Source organism: Delphinus delphis, chromosome 12 (assembly GCF_949987515.2).
Source record: "Delphinus delphis chromosome 12, mDelDel1.2, whole genome shotgun sequence".
NCBI classification, from domain to species: Eukaryota; Metazoa; Chordata; class Mammalia; order Artiodactyla; family Delphinidae; genus Delphinus; species Delphinus delphis.
In genome coordinates, this window is record NC_082694.2 from 82,138,042 (window position 1) to 82,156,656 (window position 18,615).

The 18,615-nt window shown below is 33.0% G+C and overlaps 1 protein-coding gene across 1 annotated transcript in view; it reads left to right on the top strand.

The window, feature by feature from the left end:
* Window positions 1–18,615, top strand: part of ROCK2 (Rho associated coiled-coil containing protein kinase 2) — a 137,052-nt gene that overhangs the window by 87,998 nt on the left and 30,439 nt on the right. Inside the window, exons 6-18 of the mRNA XM_060027086.1 lie at window positions 2,249–2,393; window positions 4,759–4,897; window positions 6,990–7,081; window positions 7,898–8,057; window positions 9,613–9,673; window positions 10,251–10,262; window positions 12,362–12,441; window positions 12,605–12,653; window positions 13,232–13,367; window positions 13,462–13,553; window positions 13,773–14,019; window positions 14,294–14,400; window positions 17,054–17,213. Coding sequence (XP_059883069.1) covers window positions 2,249–2,393; window positions 4,759–4,897; window positions 6,990–7,081; window positions 7,898–8,057; window positions 9,613–9,673; window positions 10,251–10,262; window positions 12,362–12,441; window positions 12,605–12,653; window positions 13,232–13,367; window positions 13,462–13,553; window positions 13,773–14,019; window positions 14,294–14,400; window positions 17,054–17,213 — 1,480 coding nt within the window. The remainder of the gene's footprint in view (window positions 1–2,248; window positions 2,394–4,758; window positions 4,898–6,989; window positions 7,082–7,897; window positions 8,058–9,612; window positions 9,674–10,250; window positions 10,263–12,361; window positions 12,442–12,604; window positions 12,654–13,231; window positions 13,368–13,461; window positions 13,554–13,772; window positions 14,020–14,293; window positions 14,401–17,053; window positions 17,214–18,615) is intronic.

The following is an 18,615-nucleotide window of genomic DNA, read 5'->3' on the forward strand; positions in this document are numbered from 1 at the left end:
TTGAGAACTTCCCCATGAGATAGGTTTTTTTTTTTAAATAAATTTATTTATTTTATTTATTTATTTTTGGCTGTGTTGGGTCTTCGTTGCTGCATGCGGGCTTTCTCTAGTTGTGGCAAGCAGGGGCTTCTCTTGTTGCAGAGCACGGACTCTTAGGCACACGGGCTTCAGTAGTTGTGGCTTGCGGGCTCTAGAGCGCAGCCTCAGTAGTTGCGGCGCAAGGGCTTAGCCGCTTCGCGGCATGTGGGATCTTCCCGGACCAGGGCTTGAACCCGTGTCCCCTGCATTGGCAGGCGGACTCCCAACCACTGTACCACCAGGGAAGCCCCCATGAGATAGTTTTTTAATATCTTTCCCAAATGTTTATTTTAAAAAATTTTAACTCTCAATAGGTGGTTGCCAAAGATGGTGGTTAGAATATTAATTTTCCAAAAACAGAGTACCAGTAACAGAGTTTACCTAGTAAAAATTCTTTACTCCTACCAAAGGATTTATTCTACAAGTAATCGGTTATTCAAACTGATCTCCATCTTACCTTTCCCAACTTCATCAGTGTGAAACTTTACATTTAGCTGATTTGGACTTTACTGCATTTCTTCAACCTGTTTTATATAAAGTCATTCTTGTTCCTTTGTTTTTGCTCTTTTTTCTGTCTAAGCTACCATACCAAACCTCTCTCCTCTGAAGTCTAACTTGTCCGCCAGTTCTTTTTTGTATGTTATCCTTTGCTCTCCTTCTTCTGAACCTTTGAATGCTAAATAATTTTTCTTTTAGTGGCACTTCTGTGTCTCGCCAGGTTTTAGCTCTTAAGATCTCACAAGATTCATTTTTTTGAAGTCTAATTTATATGGATACATGTGAAATAAAAGAGATTTTATTTACCCTAGTAAGTCTCTATGAATTTTTCCTTCAGTAGAAGTCTAAAATGTAGGATAGTTAATGATAAAAATTAATTTTATACACTGCCTTTTGTAGTCAGGCACTGTCATCTTCATTTTTTATCCTAAGTAATAACCCTTACAGAGTATTACCATCATAATTTGCTCAGTTATTTCCAAATGTTTTATTTTATTAATTTATATTCAAACTAAAATGACCTCTATTTGCTGAATACTTGGGAAAATAAAATCATTGCGTTATTTCTGCTGATTTGAGGAAAGAAAAGATTGCTTCTAAAATTAATCTCTCATGTTTAATATACATTTTATTGAATTTAAATAAAAACGTTTATATAAATCATGTTTATAAAATACATTGAACTTCCTTTTTCCAAGGTGGTTATAATACTTAGTATTTTGGTAGTTGTATAGCTTGGTTATAAGGAACGTAGGTGACACACTTTTTAACCAGGCAGGTAAAGGAAATGAAGGGCATTTAAGTTAATCTGTAAAGTCTTTGCATGTTTGTACATAGCTGGAGGTTAACAGGTACTATTTAGGATCACACTACTATATACTGTCGTGATTTAATCTTGCAGCGTATACACAAACATACACAAACACATACATGCTGCAAAATACACACACGTAGATAATATCTACAGTGGTTCTTGTCCTTGTCAAAAAGACATAAGATGGGGATTATCTTACTGCCCACTGAAACTAAACACAGAAAAAGGTGTTTGTAATCATTTTGCCAAATATCTTGATACCACAGCTCCACATTTCTAAACATGCAGCTTGGAGGTGTAGCTTTCAAACTATAAAGATCTTTTGATTTAAACATTTGATCTATTTCCCCCCATTTTTTTCTTGGTATAATAAGAACTATTTTTTAATACAACCTCCAAAACTGGGGCCTTTGTAATTTTCATTACTGCAGTTTCTTTGGAAATATCAAAGTTTCCTTTCTCTAATGATTCTTTTCTTTTCCCCGGATCAGGTGCCTTAAGACCACATTTTGTACTTCTCTTGTAACTCCTTCATGGTGTAAGAAAAAGAAACAAAAGATGTTGATTTGCATGGAATTCCCATGGAGTTAACCACCTTTTTCTTCTTTCATTGATGAAGCCTCCTGTATTTTAGAGTTGGAAAATTATCCCTGATCTCCCATAATCCAGACATTTTTATGCATTTCATAATGCATTTATCCCCTGTCCTCCCAAAGCCATGTCAGCAATGAAGGTCTCTTGGTAGCCATGTGTAGTCACTGTATATTTAATAATTAATGAATTAGTTGCGCTTATGTGTGTGTGTGTTTATAGACATTTTATACACATTTTTTCTCTCTCTCTCTGCACTTTACCCAGACAGGCATGGTGCATTGTGATACAGCAGTTGGAACACCTGATTATATATCACCTGAGGTCCTGAAATCACAAGGGGGTGATGGTTACTATGGGCGAGAATGTGATTGGTGGTCTGTGGGTGTTTTCCTTTTTGAGATGCTGGTGGGTAAGTAAATTGTTCTTTTTTCAAAACCCATCTCATAACACTTTAGTTCTAAGTCAAGAATGTGAGACTATAAAAAAATGAATTGCTTGTGTTCTAGGGAAAAAGTAGTATTTCTGAAAACTGAATTAGTAGTGTCTGATACGACAGATTATTGATTGGAAAATTAAAACCAATCCTCATTCTGGCACAGTAATGGAGTAGAATATGAAAGGAATTGAAAGTCTACTGCTAGGAAATATTCCTCCAATAGACCTTTTGTATTAAGAAAATATTAGAACAAGAAGCAAGTTTATAGTTGCAATGGGCCTTCATTCTAAGATTTTCTTAATCAGGAGTATTTGTTGTAAATATTTAAATTATAAGGCTGGTATTCTAATTATAATAAGGAACTGAAAGTACTCTTAGTTTATGTAATTGTTATGTAATTAATTTTTGTACACTGTGTTTCTTATATTTATTACTTGTATATATATTTGGTTTGTAGTTCTAGTCAAATAAATCATAAATATAGTTATTGACCATTTGACTATCAAGATAAATATATTTTATAATAATATTTCAGTCTCAGTAAACTCAGAGGCAAATTAAATAGTTTCTTTTACTTTGACCAGATCAAAATTTGAAAGATTCAAGTATTTCAAAACTTTTCTTTACATCATAGATTTCATTTTTAAGATTTCCTATTCCTAAGTACTAGGGCACAAAAATATCTTCTGGCCAAGGAAGCCAGTGGCTGACTCCCCTGGTTTCAGGTTGAGGGAGATGTAGCAGAATTCTTCTTTAAGAGTCAAATGTATTAAGGCTAATAGCGTTATATGAAATGACTTTAGAATTGAAAATATAGTTTTAGAAGTTGGGGAATTTATTTTCTAGAAGATGACTAAAAGAAATTAGTAGTGGAAATCTGTAAAATCTGTATAGTAACTGAGTATGTTTATTGCTAAAAAAAATCAGTACAAATTTAAATAACGATTAGTCATGGAACTTTTTTGTGGTTAAAGTGCCTTCTCTTGATGACCATATGTGTATGTGTAGCACTGATCTTGCTATGCGTAGTCTCATGTCCTTCTGTAACCTACTTTGTTTTGGGCCTTTGTTTTTGTAGTGGGTCTCTTTGTACACACTGTATGTTCTCAGGTAGCTATCTATTCTCCCCACCTCTAGGCCCTATCTGATGATTCATTGGGTGTGTCTTGTAATCTTTTGAAAGTAGAATATATTCCATCATTTGCCTAGACTCTCCCAGGGGGTTAAAAAATAATATACTTTGGAGGAAGTCACCTGGGTTTGAAGAGACCATTTAAATTCCTGCTGCTGTTTTCAGCGCTGAGAGCTGAATTTAATGAGTTTGAATGGCACTAATTTGCAGTATTCTGAGCCTACTCTGGTGCTTGCTCATCAGGTTGGTTGACTGGACTTCAATTAAAGGAGTCTACTGCAGTTAAAATTTGCACTAGAAAAATCTTGAATTCAAAACTCTCCTCTGCCACCCTTGGAAAACAAAAACTAACTACCTGAACACTCCTTTTTGGCTGATTTGGGAAAGTGATTTGTACTAAGGTGACTTGTGGTTGAGGCATACTGGCAGGGCCTTTAACTCTTGTGGCTTTAGATGAATACTGGCCAAGATGATGCCGTGAACATTTTCTGTCTTTACACTTGCTTCAATGCCTATTTATCACAGTCATCAGTCAGCAGGAACACTGCATTAGGAGGCTGTTTCTGCCGTTTTCAACTCTAGCTGTGTGTCATCTTAGGCAAATCACATGTCATCTGTCTGGGCCTGGCTTCCTCATATGTAAAACAATAGGGCTGATCTAACTCTTAGAGCTGCACTGTCCAGTCTATCATGATGAAAGTGGTTTACGTCTGCACTGTTTAGTACAGTAGGCACCTGCCATATCGAGCACTTGAAATATGGCTAGTGTGACTAGGGAACTGAATTTTTCATTTTATTTATTGTAATTAATTTAACTTTAAAGTGCCAATTGTAGCTAGTGACTGTTGTATTGTATAACATAAAAGGCTGATTTAGCTTAAGCACTAACTGATCTGACCCCACCTAGTAATCTTTTAAATTATCCAGTAAATTGTTTTTTTTTTCCCATTATGTATTTAAAAACCCAACAAATTCTACAGTTAGTATTGATTTTATTTTGCTCTTAAAAGTTCATGGTTCATTGGTATGATTATAATTTAAATATATTCTTGGTGTGCGCCTGTTTGTTTTGACTGAGATTCCTGGCCCGTAGACCTTTTCGTTCTTCCATGCATGTGACAAATTTAAACTTAACATATTTAAATATTAGGTGAAAAATGTTTAATTTGCATTCTCTGTTACACTCTTTTTTTCTTGGAACTTTAGGGGATACTCCATTTTATGCAGATTCACTGGTAGGAACATATAGCAAAATTATGGATCATAAAAACTCACTATGTTTCCCTGAAGATGCAGAAATTTCTAAACATGCGAAGAATCTCATCTGTGCCTTCTTAACAGATAGGTAATATACATTGAATTTCTTTATAGAGAATCCTTTTAACTTCTGGATTTGTAGAAATGAAAGCATACCTAACTCTTATTTACATATAAAATCAATCTTTTTATCCAAATTGCATTTAATTCTGGTTTAGCCTTTTCCTACTGCTAATCCTGGTGTTGGGTTACCCTTGTCATTTTGTATGTGCAGCCTAATGGTAATCTAACTCTAATCTTAACCCTCATGTCTAAAAGGAAAAAAACAGAACTTGGTAAAATAATGCATTTGAGAGAAATAAAACTTCTGTATTATTCATATTTTATCCTCTAAGGTGATTTAAGCCGTACTGCTCTTGAGTGTACAACTTTTGAGAAGAGAACATTTTTGTGCAGATAAATACTCAAAAGTTAATAATCTTAAAAACTATCTGTGTTTGATTTGAGAGTGCCTCCTTCCCAACCGTTTTTAATTTGCATTTGAATATGAGCAAGTCCATCCTGGAAATTCTATATTTCTTGAAACAAACTAGATGAACATTGTTGTGAAAACCTGCCTTAAAAAGAGAAGCTAGAAAACTATTTGAAGTTTCTTCCTTGCCCTCTCTATTCTGTTCTTTTCTGGTTTCCCATTTTATATTTGTAATAGGAGTCATCCTATTAAAGGACTAACACATATAAGTGGGTGCTTCCACCTCAGTCCAGACTTACCTCACTAGCTTTATGATTTTAGGAAAATTATTTTACTTGTTGGGGAAATAATTTTACTCATCCTTAAAATGATGGGATCGGATTAGATGATAACTAAGAACATTTCTTGCCCTAAGATGCTGTGATTCCTCAGCACACCTTATTGTTGCCTGTTAGCCAGTTGCTGTTAGAACCAGTACTGCAGTGGCTATCCTTATACATTTATCTTTGCATACGTTTTGTAGGATAAAATCTTAAAGGTGGAATTCTAGGAGATACATTTTAAAATTGACCTACTTGAGTTACAAATTTGACCTCCAGAGAAGCCACATCAGGGTATATTTCCATTATTAATAATTGTTTCCCTCGTTCTTGTCAAACTAAGTATTATGAATTATTTCTTTTCCATACAAAGAAAGAAAATTATATTTTTCCTCATTAGACAGCTTAATCATTTTTATATGTTTATCAATCATTTGTACAATAAAACTTTGATTGTTAATTACATGATTAATGAATAATAATACATGGTGATAAACTCAAAATAATGTTTGATTTGAGGACTAGATGGAGTTGATGGGAATGACCATAATTTGTGCTGAAGGGTAAAATATAAAACAGGATACAGCATATGCTAATGAAAGGAGTACCATTCATGAAATATTTACCTTAGCAATTTATGGGGAGGTGTGGTTGCAGTCTAAGTAATGATTGTAGGTGGAGAAAAGATAGTTTGAAAAGAATTTAATGCCATCAGTGTGGCTAAGAGCACTTCCTTCTAAACTTTACAGGTTTTTTTGTTTATATTAAACATAGCTCCAGGGACATATAAAAAATGTTTTTTATTTCCATATAGTCTTCACTGAAGACTCAACATGTCAAAAAATGAAATTATTAGTAACATTTTTTTGTATTCAGAATGATAATTTTAATATAAATGTAATATATATTTAACAATTTATATTTAATATAGATGTAGATATATCCAGAGTAAACATGGATAGCTTCAAACATAATATGTGAGTTCTTTTTAAGAAAGGAGGAGGATTTTTTAAAATAACGTTTATTAGAAAGGTTTTAAAAAACTCTTCTATGCCAAAAGTTAAATCTCCATCCATTTTACCCCCTAAAGTTGGTCACGTGGTTTTGGCACACGCAGATGATTTTTTTCATTGAAAATCTCGTACTTTCATTTGACACAAAACAGGTGGAAACATATTTCCCTTTCCATGGCATTTACTATCTAGAGCAATCATATACTGTAAAATTAGATTGCTTATTTTTGAGCAACATTTAAGCTGAAGCTTTTAATAAAGATATCTTAAACTCATTTCTGATCCTTATTTTGATCCTTGTTGAGATAAGAGTTAATATTTTTGTATTTATATAATGTTACTCTTTATAATACAATTTTTAACTGCATTGTTTAGGGAGGTACGACTTGGAAGAAATGGGGTAGAAGAAATCAAACAACATCCTTTCTTTAAGAATGATCAATGGAATTGGGATAACATAAGAGAGAGTAAGTCAATAAATTTAAATATTTCCATTTCATCACATTTTAAATCTCATAAATTGATTCCTCTTCTGAATTAATAAACATGTCTGTACACTTAATGCTAACTAATTTTTAAATTGAGAGGTTTCATTTCAATTTGTTCTGAAGCAGTACTTATAACTAAATTAATATTACCTCAGTATCTTAGCAAACTAATATGTCTTTATTTCCCAGTGCTTTTATGATAAACATAGGTTTCTTAATTTGTTAAGCTAAGTTTTATGGATCTCAGTAATTTTCAGAATTGGGGAAATACAATTCTTTAATTCAGTTGTTTGAATTAATAAATCAGTAATTAGTTACTTATGGAGACCATACTCTGGTGAATACTAGGGTAAGCATAGTAATTCATTTAAACTTCATGTATATTTAACATTAATTCATTTGAAGAGTAAGAAATATTTCTACTTAAAGAATGTAGAAAACCGAAGACTAAAGAACGTATATGCAAGTTATTGCTGCTTGTAATTTTAACACGTAGAATAATATCATGCTGCTTTCCTTGTTTGATTGATTTATCTATATTTAAAACCAATCTAATATAATAATAAAACATAAAATTTCAGTTCTTTGAAATGATAAAACAAAATCTGTTACTAAAATATTCTATAGTAAATCATAATAATATAGTACTGTTAATGAATCAATATGTAATATGTTAATATTTATATAACATATTAATAATATATAATCACTAATATAAAACAAAACAGGGGTCATTTATATAATTTTAAATCAGATATATTATTATTAAATAACTTGTTTCTTTTCTTTTAATAGCGGCAGCTCCTGTGGTACCTGAACTCAGCAGTGACATAGATAGCAGCAATTTTGATGACATTGAAGATGATAAAGGAGATGTAGAAACCTTCCCAATTCCTAAAGCTTTTGTGGGAAATCAGCTGCCTTTTATAGGATTTACCTACTATAGAGAAAATTTGTATGTGACTTGTTTGTTACATATTTATTGTTTTCAGCATCTAGCTATAAAGAGTTGTCTTACTTCGAGACTGAATTATAGAAGATAAAGTGTTAATTTGTTTTAAACTGAGTTTTTTCATAGAATATTTTATGATATTCATTTACAAATGAATGTAAGGCAATGTTCTGTGTTCTTTGGGGGATATAGAGTAAGACCAAACACCTGCTTTTGAAGGAGCTTGTCAACTAATAAGGGATATAGGAGAATTATATAGTCATAATAAAGGGTAGAATGTGATATTTGCCTTAAGAAACGTACCAAAAAGATATGAGATGGTTCAGAAGAAAAATAAAAGTCACATCTCTTTGGGACGAGGGTAGGGGAAAGTCAGGTAAGACCTCAGGGAAGAGGTAGCATCTTAGCCAAGTCTAAAGTTAAGAAAGGGTTTTGAAAGGCTGAGATGTAAGGAGGTTAGGTGAGTGTAGTGGGGAGGTGAATACTGGAAGGAAAAGTTTGAAATGTAAGCATACTTTGGGAGCAGAGTAGTATAGTCCAGTAGGGTTCAAACATAGGGTATATATATATATATATCACTGTATCATGACCATTTGGAGGATTTAATGAAACTGTGATTTTCTTGCCTGTAATCCCTCCATGTAGTGCAGAGCCTGGCACAAGATCATTCAATACATATTGGTCAACTGGAGTGATTATTGGGTATAACATTAGAAAATAGACTGGAGTTGGAGTTTAGGGGAAGCATAATGCAACAGATGATTGTTGTGTGCTGTGCTAAGGGACTTTTGACTTTGACAGGCAGCAAAGAGCCACTGAAAACTGTTAAATAGTTGAATGAAGTATTAAAGATGTTTGAGAAACATATATTTGAGAAATTTTTGGTATTTCCATGTGTGTAATGGTTGGGGTGATCAACCATTACAGTTTCCCCAGGACTGAGGGGTTTCCTGGGATGTGGTGTGGGACTTCCATGCTAAAACCAGGAAAATCCCAAGCAACCCAGCATGAATTGTCATCCTGCTAAGGACAGTGTTCTGAAAACTACTGTAATGCTGACTAAATTGAGGATATCAGTGCCAGGAGAAACCCAAGCATGTTTATACACAGTGAGGAAGGACCCAGTTAAGCGAGAAATTAACAGTTAAATAGAAGTGATGATTTGTGTATTAAGACCTGGAGATCAAGAGATGTTATTTTTGAAAAGGAGGAGAGCTATCTCTTTCCAGAAGATTTCTAGAAAAGAAGAATAAGATAGTTACAGGAACTCAAAATGAGATGAATAGGGAGAAAAATGTAGTGCTATTTAGTGACTCCAGTCTCAACGATGTTAAAGACTAGAACATCCTCTTAAGAGTGAGAGGCAAGAAATATTTATCATTTTAAATGATTGAAAATGTTATACATCTCTAGAGGGGAAAATATTACTTCATTTTAAATATGTTGAAGTGAAAAGAAAGAGAATCTGTAGTTGGAATTTAATTCTGAGAATAACTTGGTATTAGAAAATGAGTTAAAATGACACGCAAAAGAATTTATTTCCTGCCTTTCTTTCTAGGTTATTAAGTGACTCTCCATCTTGTAAAGAAAATGATTCGATACAATCAAGGAAAAACGAAGTATGTATAAATTTTTACTACTCTACACGTGTTCAAATATTTTAGTAATATCCCTGTATTTTTAAAGTTCACTTGATGCTACTTTTAGATGGCATTCCTTCTTGCAATCCAGTTCAGCATAATATTGAAGTGATTCATTTATTTGACAAGTATCACTGTGTGAGATCCAATGGCTAGTGAAAAGATGACTTGTACATGGCTTTAGGCTTAGTTTTAGTAGCAAAAGTGATAGAATAGGTTTACAAACAGCTGTATTTTCTACCAGTTAGAAAATTTTATGATCTTAGTACTATAAAAGAGTACAGATAATAAGCTATAAGGATATAGAAATAGTAGATGATTTAAATTTTGACTATTTAGCAATGAATTCATATAAAGGATAATTTTATCAAAATGTTACAATATTTTGTGACCTCTATACAAAGCTAAATCATGAACACACACATAAATGAGGATGCTAAACATTTTTCTCTTCAAAACCTAAAAAAATTAGTTAGGTAGTTTTGGTATGATTTGTGTTTTAGGAATTTTACAAAGCATAACAAGCATTTTAATGTTTTTGTTTTGTTTTAAATAGGAGAGTCAAGAGGTATGTTGATGTCAAATATGTTGAAAAACAGGAAAATCTCATCACTCTAGCGATGTTTTGTTATAATCACATTCCACCTAGCATTTGGAGTGCTACACCTACCCAAGAGAGAAGTTCTCAACCTTTTTTCTACCAAGTATTCTTTTTATTATTGCTCCTATGGATCTGTTGTTTAAAATATATATTGTATAATTTTCTTGTTTTTATTTATTAAGGATATATAAGTAGCAGTAAGAACTTTTGATTGGCATGTGATAACTAGTGTGATCGAATTATACTAATGTAGTAGTAGCCAAAAGCTGTTAAACTTGACTAGTTCATTGGCCTGTATTTTCTTACTAGGGAAGTATACAGTTTTGCTTAAGGTATATGAAATATTTAAGAAGTCATGGAGAACATAATCACTAGAAAGAATAGTGGAAAGAACATTGGCCATGGAATCTAATAGATCAGGATCTTTTGGGCACTGCCATTTATTAGCTATGCTATCTTGGCCCAACTGTTCACCTTTTTTGGATTTCAGTTTCTTTATTGAATAGATATAATACTACCCATCTTTTTAGGGGTTTTGTTAGGATTAATGAGACAATATCTGTAAAGTGCCTGCCACTGTACCTAAAACACAAAAGGAACTTGAAAAGTTAAATCCTTTATAAAGGCAGTAAGGCTCCCAAAATGCAGTGTTTAATGCTTTCTGTAGTTTTAGTTTGTTTAAAGCCCGACATATCTGGCCTTATAGCAAGATGACTTGTAATTAATTAGTTGTCATTTATCCAAAAGAGTTATTGTTGACAACTTTTCACAGTATTTTGCCTGGCACAGTGTAGGAAGATATAAAGAAGAGCTTTTATATATCTTTTTTTGAAGGAAAACTTATGTAACATTACATAAGTTTCAGGTATACAACATTATGATTCTCCTTCTGTATTCATTGCAAAGTGATCATTATCAAAAGTCTAGTAATCATCCATCACCATACACTTGACCCCATTCACTCATTTCATCCAGCCCTAACCACCTTTTCCTCTGGTAATGACCAATCTGTTCCCTGTCTTTGAGTTTGTCTTTGTTTTATTTTCTTTCCTTTTCTGTGTGTGTGTGTCTGTTTCCGCATATGGTTTTTGTCTTTCACTTTCTGACTTATTTCTAATACCCTCAAGGTTCATCCATGTTGCAAATGGCAAGATTTCACTTTTTTTTTTTTAGGGCTGAGTAGTAGTTTCCGCTGTGTATAATATACCACATCTTCTTTATTCATTCATCCACTAGTGGATATTCAGGTTGTTTCCATAACTTGGGTGCATATATCTTTTTGAATTAGTGTTTTCATATTCTTCAGATAAATACTCAGAAGTGGAATAGCTGGATTGTATGGTAGTTCTATCCTTATCTTTTGAAGAATCTCCATACTGTTCTCCATAGTGGCTGTACCAATTTACATCCCCACCAACACTGCACCAGGGTTCCCTTTTCTCCATATGCTCTCCAATATTTGTTATTTTTGTCTTTTTGATGATAGCCATTCTGACAGATGTGAGGTGATATCTCATTATGGTTTTCATTTGCATTTCCCTAATAATTAGTCATGTTGAACATCTTTTCATAGGTCTCTTGGCTATCTGCATGTCTTCTTTGGAAAAATGGGAAGAGCTTTTATTATTTTTAAGAAAAGTAATATATTTTTGAGTGTGTTCAGTCAAATATTCCAAATATTTGTTTCAGATGTAGACCTTTTATCTTTATAAGCACAAATGGTGACAGTATTTTCGAATAAATAATCTACAAAAGAATGATAGAGGGTATCAAAGGATATCCTTTGTTCATAATGAATGAGAAACTTGGTGTCATAGAAGAATTCTGCCAAGATCGGAGCTTTTTATTCTTATGTTTACATAGTGTGTTCATACATACATGTGTACTGTAACAGAAAGCAAGAGATGGAGGATTTTTTCTCTCTGTCAATAAAAATCACATTAAGAATGTACAAAAACTGTACCTATATTAAGTTGAAAGAAAAGAGATTATCATTGTTTTCTTTAAGCCTCTCACCTTTTAAATATGATCAGACTTTATAATTATAGTTTCTTATTTTCTGACAGATTCAGAAAAAACTATACACATTAGAAGAACACCTTAGCAGTGAGATACAAGCCAAAGAGGAACTAGAGCAGAAGTGCAAGTATGTTTTGTAGATAATTGTTATATTTTAAAATGTAAGTTTAAACATTTTACTAAAAAAGAAGAGCTAAAAAGTAATTATATGATAATTTTATAATTTATGGTAAATGTTTTTATTGTAAACTAGGAGAGAATTATTTACTGTTGCCTTTGAAATTCTTTAGATCTGTTAATACTCGCCTAGAGAAAGTAGCAAAGGAGCTAGAAGAAGAGGTAAAGTCGCTCTGCTTTTATTAACATTTTTGTTCATAAAAAGTTTTGTTGCCTGACTTATCTACGGAGTTCTTTTAGTACCATATTAATACATATCTTGTTATATAGTAAAATCTACCTTGTAGTATTGGTGGACAGGACTCTCAGATTATAGGGTAACCATGATAATAGGCTTCATTTTGTTATGTTTTTGCAAATGAGTTAATTTAGTATGTGTAGATATTTCAAGTAAAAAGAAAATTGCACTCATATTACTAACGTGACTTAAAAATAGAAATTGACAATTGTTTCTTTTTTTATTCAGACCCATAGTTTGTATTAAGTAAAGATGGTTCAGTGGTGATGGAATGTTACAGAAATTTTGATTTTCAATAGTAAACAAAGCACTTATGGTCTTGATTATTTAAGAATAGTGTGCTATTTAAAAAATATGGAAAACATTGTAGTTTTAACAAAAGGGCGGTTAATAGCTTTTTTAAAGGTCTTTTTTATTTGCTTGATGTAACTGAAATATTTTTTGTTTTCGTTTGATTTTTATACATACTTTCCTTTGATAATAACTTCAAGCATTATTTCAGATTACCTTAAGGAAAAATGTGGAATCAGCATTAAGACAATTAGAAAGAGAAAAGGCGCTTCTTCAGCACAAAAATGCAGAATATCAGCGGAAAGCTGATCAAGAAGCAGACAAGAAGCGAAATTTGGAGAATGATGGTTTGTGGTGTAGAATATTAAATACTAAGAGAAAATGTTTGTGTGTATGTGTGTGTTGTGTTGAAGCTTACCGCTAAAATGCTTTTTATCACAGTTAACAGTTTAAAAGATCAACTTGAAGATTTGAAAAAAAGAAATCAGAACTCTCAAATATCCACTGAGAAAGTGAATCAACTCCAGAGACAAGTAGGTTGATCCCAGTTTATAAGGATATTAAATTTTATTTATGACTATCTGTTAACATTTGTTTTAATTGGCAGTGTTACGAAGAGGAAATCATTAGGAAGATATTTTTTAGGTTTTTGTTTATTTTAAATAGTAATGGGGTAATAATTGAAGGTATTTTCATCATATATACCTGTGTTTATTTGTTTGTTGTTTGTTTTGTTTTGAATGGAATAACAGCTGGATGAAACCAATGCTTTGCTGCGAACAGAATCTGATACTGCAGCCCGGTTAAGGAAAACCCAGGCAGAAAGTTCAAAACAGATTCAACAGCTGGAATCTAACAATAGAGATCTGCAAGATAAAAATTGCCTGCTGGAGACTGCCAAGTTAAAACTTGAAAAGGAATTTATCAATCTTCAGTCAGTTCTAGAATCTGAAAGGAGGGACCGAACCCATGGATCAGAGATTATTAATGATTTACAAGGTATTAAAGTAGATATTGCACTTGAGTTCATCTTAATGATTTGTGTTTTGGACATAACCTTAGATGATGGATAATGAAGTATTTTTAGTAACAAACCACTTCTAAAGGTGGTAGATTGGATTCCAGTCGAATTAACTCTAAAGCACTACACCAACAATTATAAAAGTTCTGCTTATAACAACTTTAAAGAATGAGGTGAATTCCAGATTTTTTACTCTAAGTTTAATATGTATACTATATGAGTTTATTGTTTTTAAAAATGTTTCAATTTTAGGTAGAATATCTGGCCTAGAAGAAGATTTAAAGAATGGCAAAATCTTATTAGCAAAAGTAGAGATTGAGAAGAGACAACTACAGGAGAGATTTACTGATTTGGAAAAGGTAAAACATGTTAAGTTTTACGTTTGTGTAAGTAAATGACTAGACAGTTTCGGGTTGAAAAACTTATTTTAAAATAAGGAAAATTAGTAACTGAAATATTTCCAACACTCATGTACTTTCTTATATTCACACTTGGTTATGTAGATTAGGGATGTGTATTTTAAGGCATACCATAACACTACAAGCAGCCCTTAGATGTTAGATGCTTATGAAGGGAGAGTCTCTTGGGGTGTATAATGAGGATGCTTCTTCCTGGGCATCCAAGGAAAATGCAAATTTTGACTTACAATATATCTTTTTTTAAAAAAAATAAATTTATTTATTTATTTTTGGCTGCATTGGGTCTTTGTTGCTGCATGCGGGGGGCTACTCTTTGTTGTGGTGAGCGGGCTTCTCATTGCAGTGGCTTCTCTTGTTGTGAAGCACAGGCTCTAGGCACGCTTGCTTCAGTAGTCGTGGCTCATGGGCTCTAGAGCGCAGGCTCAGTAGTTGTGGCTCGTGGGCTTAGTTGCTCTGCGGCATGTGGAATCTTCCTAGACCAGGGATTGAACCCGTGTCCCCTGCATTGGCAGGTGGATTCTTAACCGCTGCGCCACCAGGGAAGCCCATCTTACAATATGTCTTTAAAATGACATAAAGTTATCGTGACTTTTCATTTAGAAGTTTACCAAAAAGTACTATAAACCAGGGATAATTTTTAGGCTCTGTGCAGTTAATATTTTATTTTCATTCACTTAAGTATTTAATGTATCATGTGGTAGAAATATCAGGATGCAGTTCTTCCCCTTAACAATCTCACAGTCTAATGGGTAATTTCTAAAGTAATAATAAAGTACACAGATAATTCTAATGCAGTGTGGTAAGTAGAATGATAGAGGTATGAGCAGGGTATATTGGGTGCACAGAATGAATCCCTAATCTGACAGGGCAGGATTGGTTGACAGGGTAAAGTTGGGGAGGACAGCATGGGCATAAGGCACAGAGGATAGAAAATAAAAAAGTCATAGTCAGTTTATTTAAATGCAAATGATTCAGTATTTCTGGAGTAAAGAGCAGGGGTCAACAAATTTTAATCTTTTAAGGGAAAGACAGTAAATACTTTAGACTTTGCAGGCTATATGGTCTCTGCTGCAGTAAAGGGAATGGGCATGGCTATGATCTAATGAAATTTTACAAAAATAGACGTCAGGCTAAAACTGGCCTGAAAACCTAATGTTAAAGTGTGATGAATTCACTGGCCTGAGTGAGGCTACAGAGCCAGGCATGAGCCAGGCCATGCAAGATGTTGAATACTCTGTTAACAACACTTAGTTGCTCTAAGTAATGGACTAGCCACTGAAGTGGATGATTTTATTAGAGGAACATTTAAGATAGATCATTATGTACCATGTGGAAACTAGGTTTGAGGAGGACATGATGACGTAGGTAGATTAGTCAGAGGCTTTTTCAGTAACCTAGATAATGGAGACTTAACTAGTACAGTAGTTCAAAGGATGGAAAATAAGGATGAATCTGAGAAATATTTGGAGGAGGAATATTTGGGAACACTTAGTGATTGATTAGATATGGCGTGTGAATAGTACTCAAGAACGAGTTCTGGGTTCCTAGTTTGTGACGAAATCTATAGTGGTACCATTAATTAATAAAGAATAAAGGAAAAATAGCTGTTTTAGAGGAGACAGTGATAAATCAATTTTAATCCTAAGTTGAGATGCCTGTGAGACAGCCAAATTAGGATGTCTACAAAGAAGTAAGCTATGGTAGTAGCAGCTAGAAATATTTGAGAGTCATCGATATAGAAGTAACTCAAACCATGTGACTGGAAGAGCCCATCTGCAAAGAGATTGCTTAGAGCATTGGTTTTTCAGAGCAGAGTAAATTAGTCTGTTGGTGGATTGTGTAGTTTGAAAAAAATCATTTTTATTCTTGAAAAACAAAAGAAATACCTATATTTACGATATAAATTATAGAAAACAAAGAATTAGAAAATCTTTTGAGGATGTATCGAAAATAGGCTGACTTCTATTAAAGATTCTCAACTTAAAACAAGTCTCCTAGGTGGAAAATAAGGGTGAATAGTAGAGGATCCTGAGATTTCTTTTTTTTTTTTTTTTTTTTTTTTTTTTTAGATATAGCAAAGGGAAGCATTAGGTATGTTTTAAAAGTTTGAGAAGTGATAATATAGGAAGAGGAGAAGCATTATGGCTAAAGAACACTACTCCAGAGAACACCCAACATTTAAGGGGCAGCTGGGAGAAAACTTCACATGCAACAGAAAAGATGAGAGCAGGATGGGGAGAGCCAAGTGAGTTCAGTGTCAGGTATGTCAAGGAAATAGTTTCAAGGGCAACAGTGAGTTCAAATGAAATAAAGACTATAAATGTCTGTTGAATTTGATACTGAGATATCATTTGTCACTTTATTGAGCTCAAGCAATCTCAATGAAGATCTCAAAACAGTAGAGTGGAGATGTGGGAGATGGGTACAGAGGGAAGTGAACAGGTAGAGTGCATAGATTACTTTTACAAGAAGTTTGAAGATCAGAGGGAACATGTTGAACATTATTAGTAAGCCTGTAAAAAAAAGACTCTACGTTTTTGAAATTGCAAGCCAGTCTTTTTTGTTGATAGCTGCCATTTAAAATCTTTAATAGGAGAAGAACAACATGGAAATAGATATGACATACCAACTAAAAGTTATACAGCAGAGCCTAGAACAAGAAGAGGCTGAACATAAGGCTACAAAAGCACGGCTGGCAGATAAAAATAAGATTTATGAATCCATTGAAGAAGCTAAATCAGAAGCCATGAAAGGTACGCATTTTCATAAGAAGGTTTTCAGCAGCATTTTACGGAATTGATTCTGTATTCAACTCTGATTTTGAAAAATATTTTAAAAAGTATTAGGAAAGCTTTACATATATGTTTTTCCTTGAAGGCAGCATCCATTTCTAAGGTAGTACGCCCCCAACACAGAATTACTCAACCGAATTTCTAGATCAGAGAGAAATTAATAGTTCAGTGCTATCAACAGTGACAGGCATACAGAGTGTGAAGCCCTAGATACATCTATTCAGATTTGGGGGATATGCTCTTTTTATAATATTTAGTTTGACATTTCACCAGCTTGTGTTACAAAAGTCTTGCGAGTTTATAGAATATAAGTTCACTGAATATTTTGAAATCTGACATGATAAATATACTAGCTAGATTTGGTCAAAGTCACACAATACTAATGAGTATAGGGTAAGATAGCAAAGTGAACTTTTCCACAAACCAAGCCCGTATCTTGGAATTAATTGTCTTTTAGATAATTTCTTGTTTTCCAAACTGACTGTTCATATATGATGGATTTGAAATTCCAAAGGAAATCAGTAAAGTATTCTTGTCAAAGATTTATAAAACTCTTAAAAAGAAATTTCACTTCATATTAAAGCATAACATTTATTAATAACTTAGCAAAAAATAGCCTTTAAATTATTGAATGTAATTAAAATTGGAGATTTTTTTTTTAAACAGTTTGGTTTAAGGCATTGATTCTAGATGATATAAAATGAAATGAGTGCTTTATTTAGAAATATCTAACAAGAAAGTTAGTGCGCCATGTTTCCCTGTCCATGGCCTAAAAAGACAAAGTTGAATTTCTTTTGAGGTCATAATTTAGATGCAATAAAATGCAAACATTTTTCACATTTGTAATACATACATATAATCACTACCCAAAACAAGATACAGAATCTTTATTTTCCTCACCTCAGTGAGTTCACTCATGCCTCTTTCTATTCTCTGTGCCCATATTAGGGTGATTAGTTTTTAAAATGAGTACATTTGTTTATAGATTATTCTCTGAAGTGTTGAAAATAAACCAATTTAGCATGTAACTCATTTTTTAAAATTCCTTTTTACAGCTGTAACATAAGGTACAGATGACTTTCATATTTTGTGTGAATACACAAAACTTAAATTTTATAGATGGTATATCTGGTATAAAGCCTTTGGTCTTTTCCAATGCATGTCATTGCATTGCATTCTTTGTTTAAGAATATGGCTTAGCAATGAATTACTAGTTATGTGACTTTCTCTAGTTACTTATCCTTTTTGTGCCTTGTTTCCTGTAAAGGGACAATTACTGTATTAGGTTGTTGTGAAAACCAAGTATAATGATACCTGAAAAGTGCTTAGAAATGCTAGCTATTTTTAGTAGTATGTGAAAAAT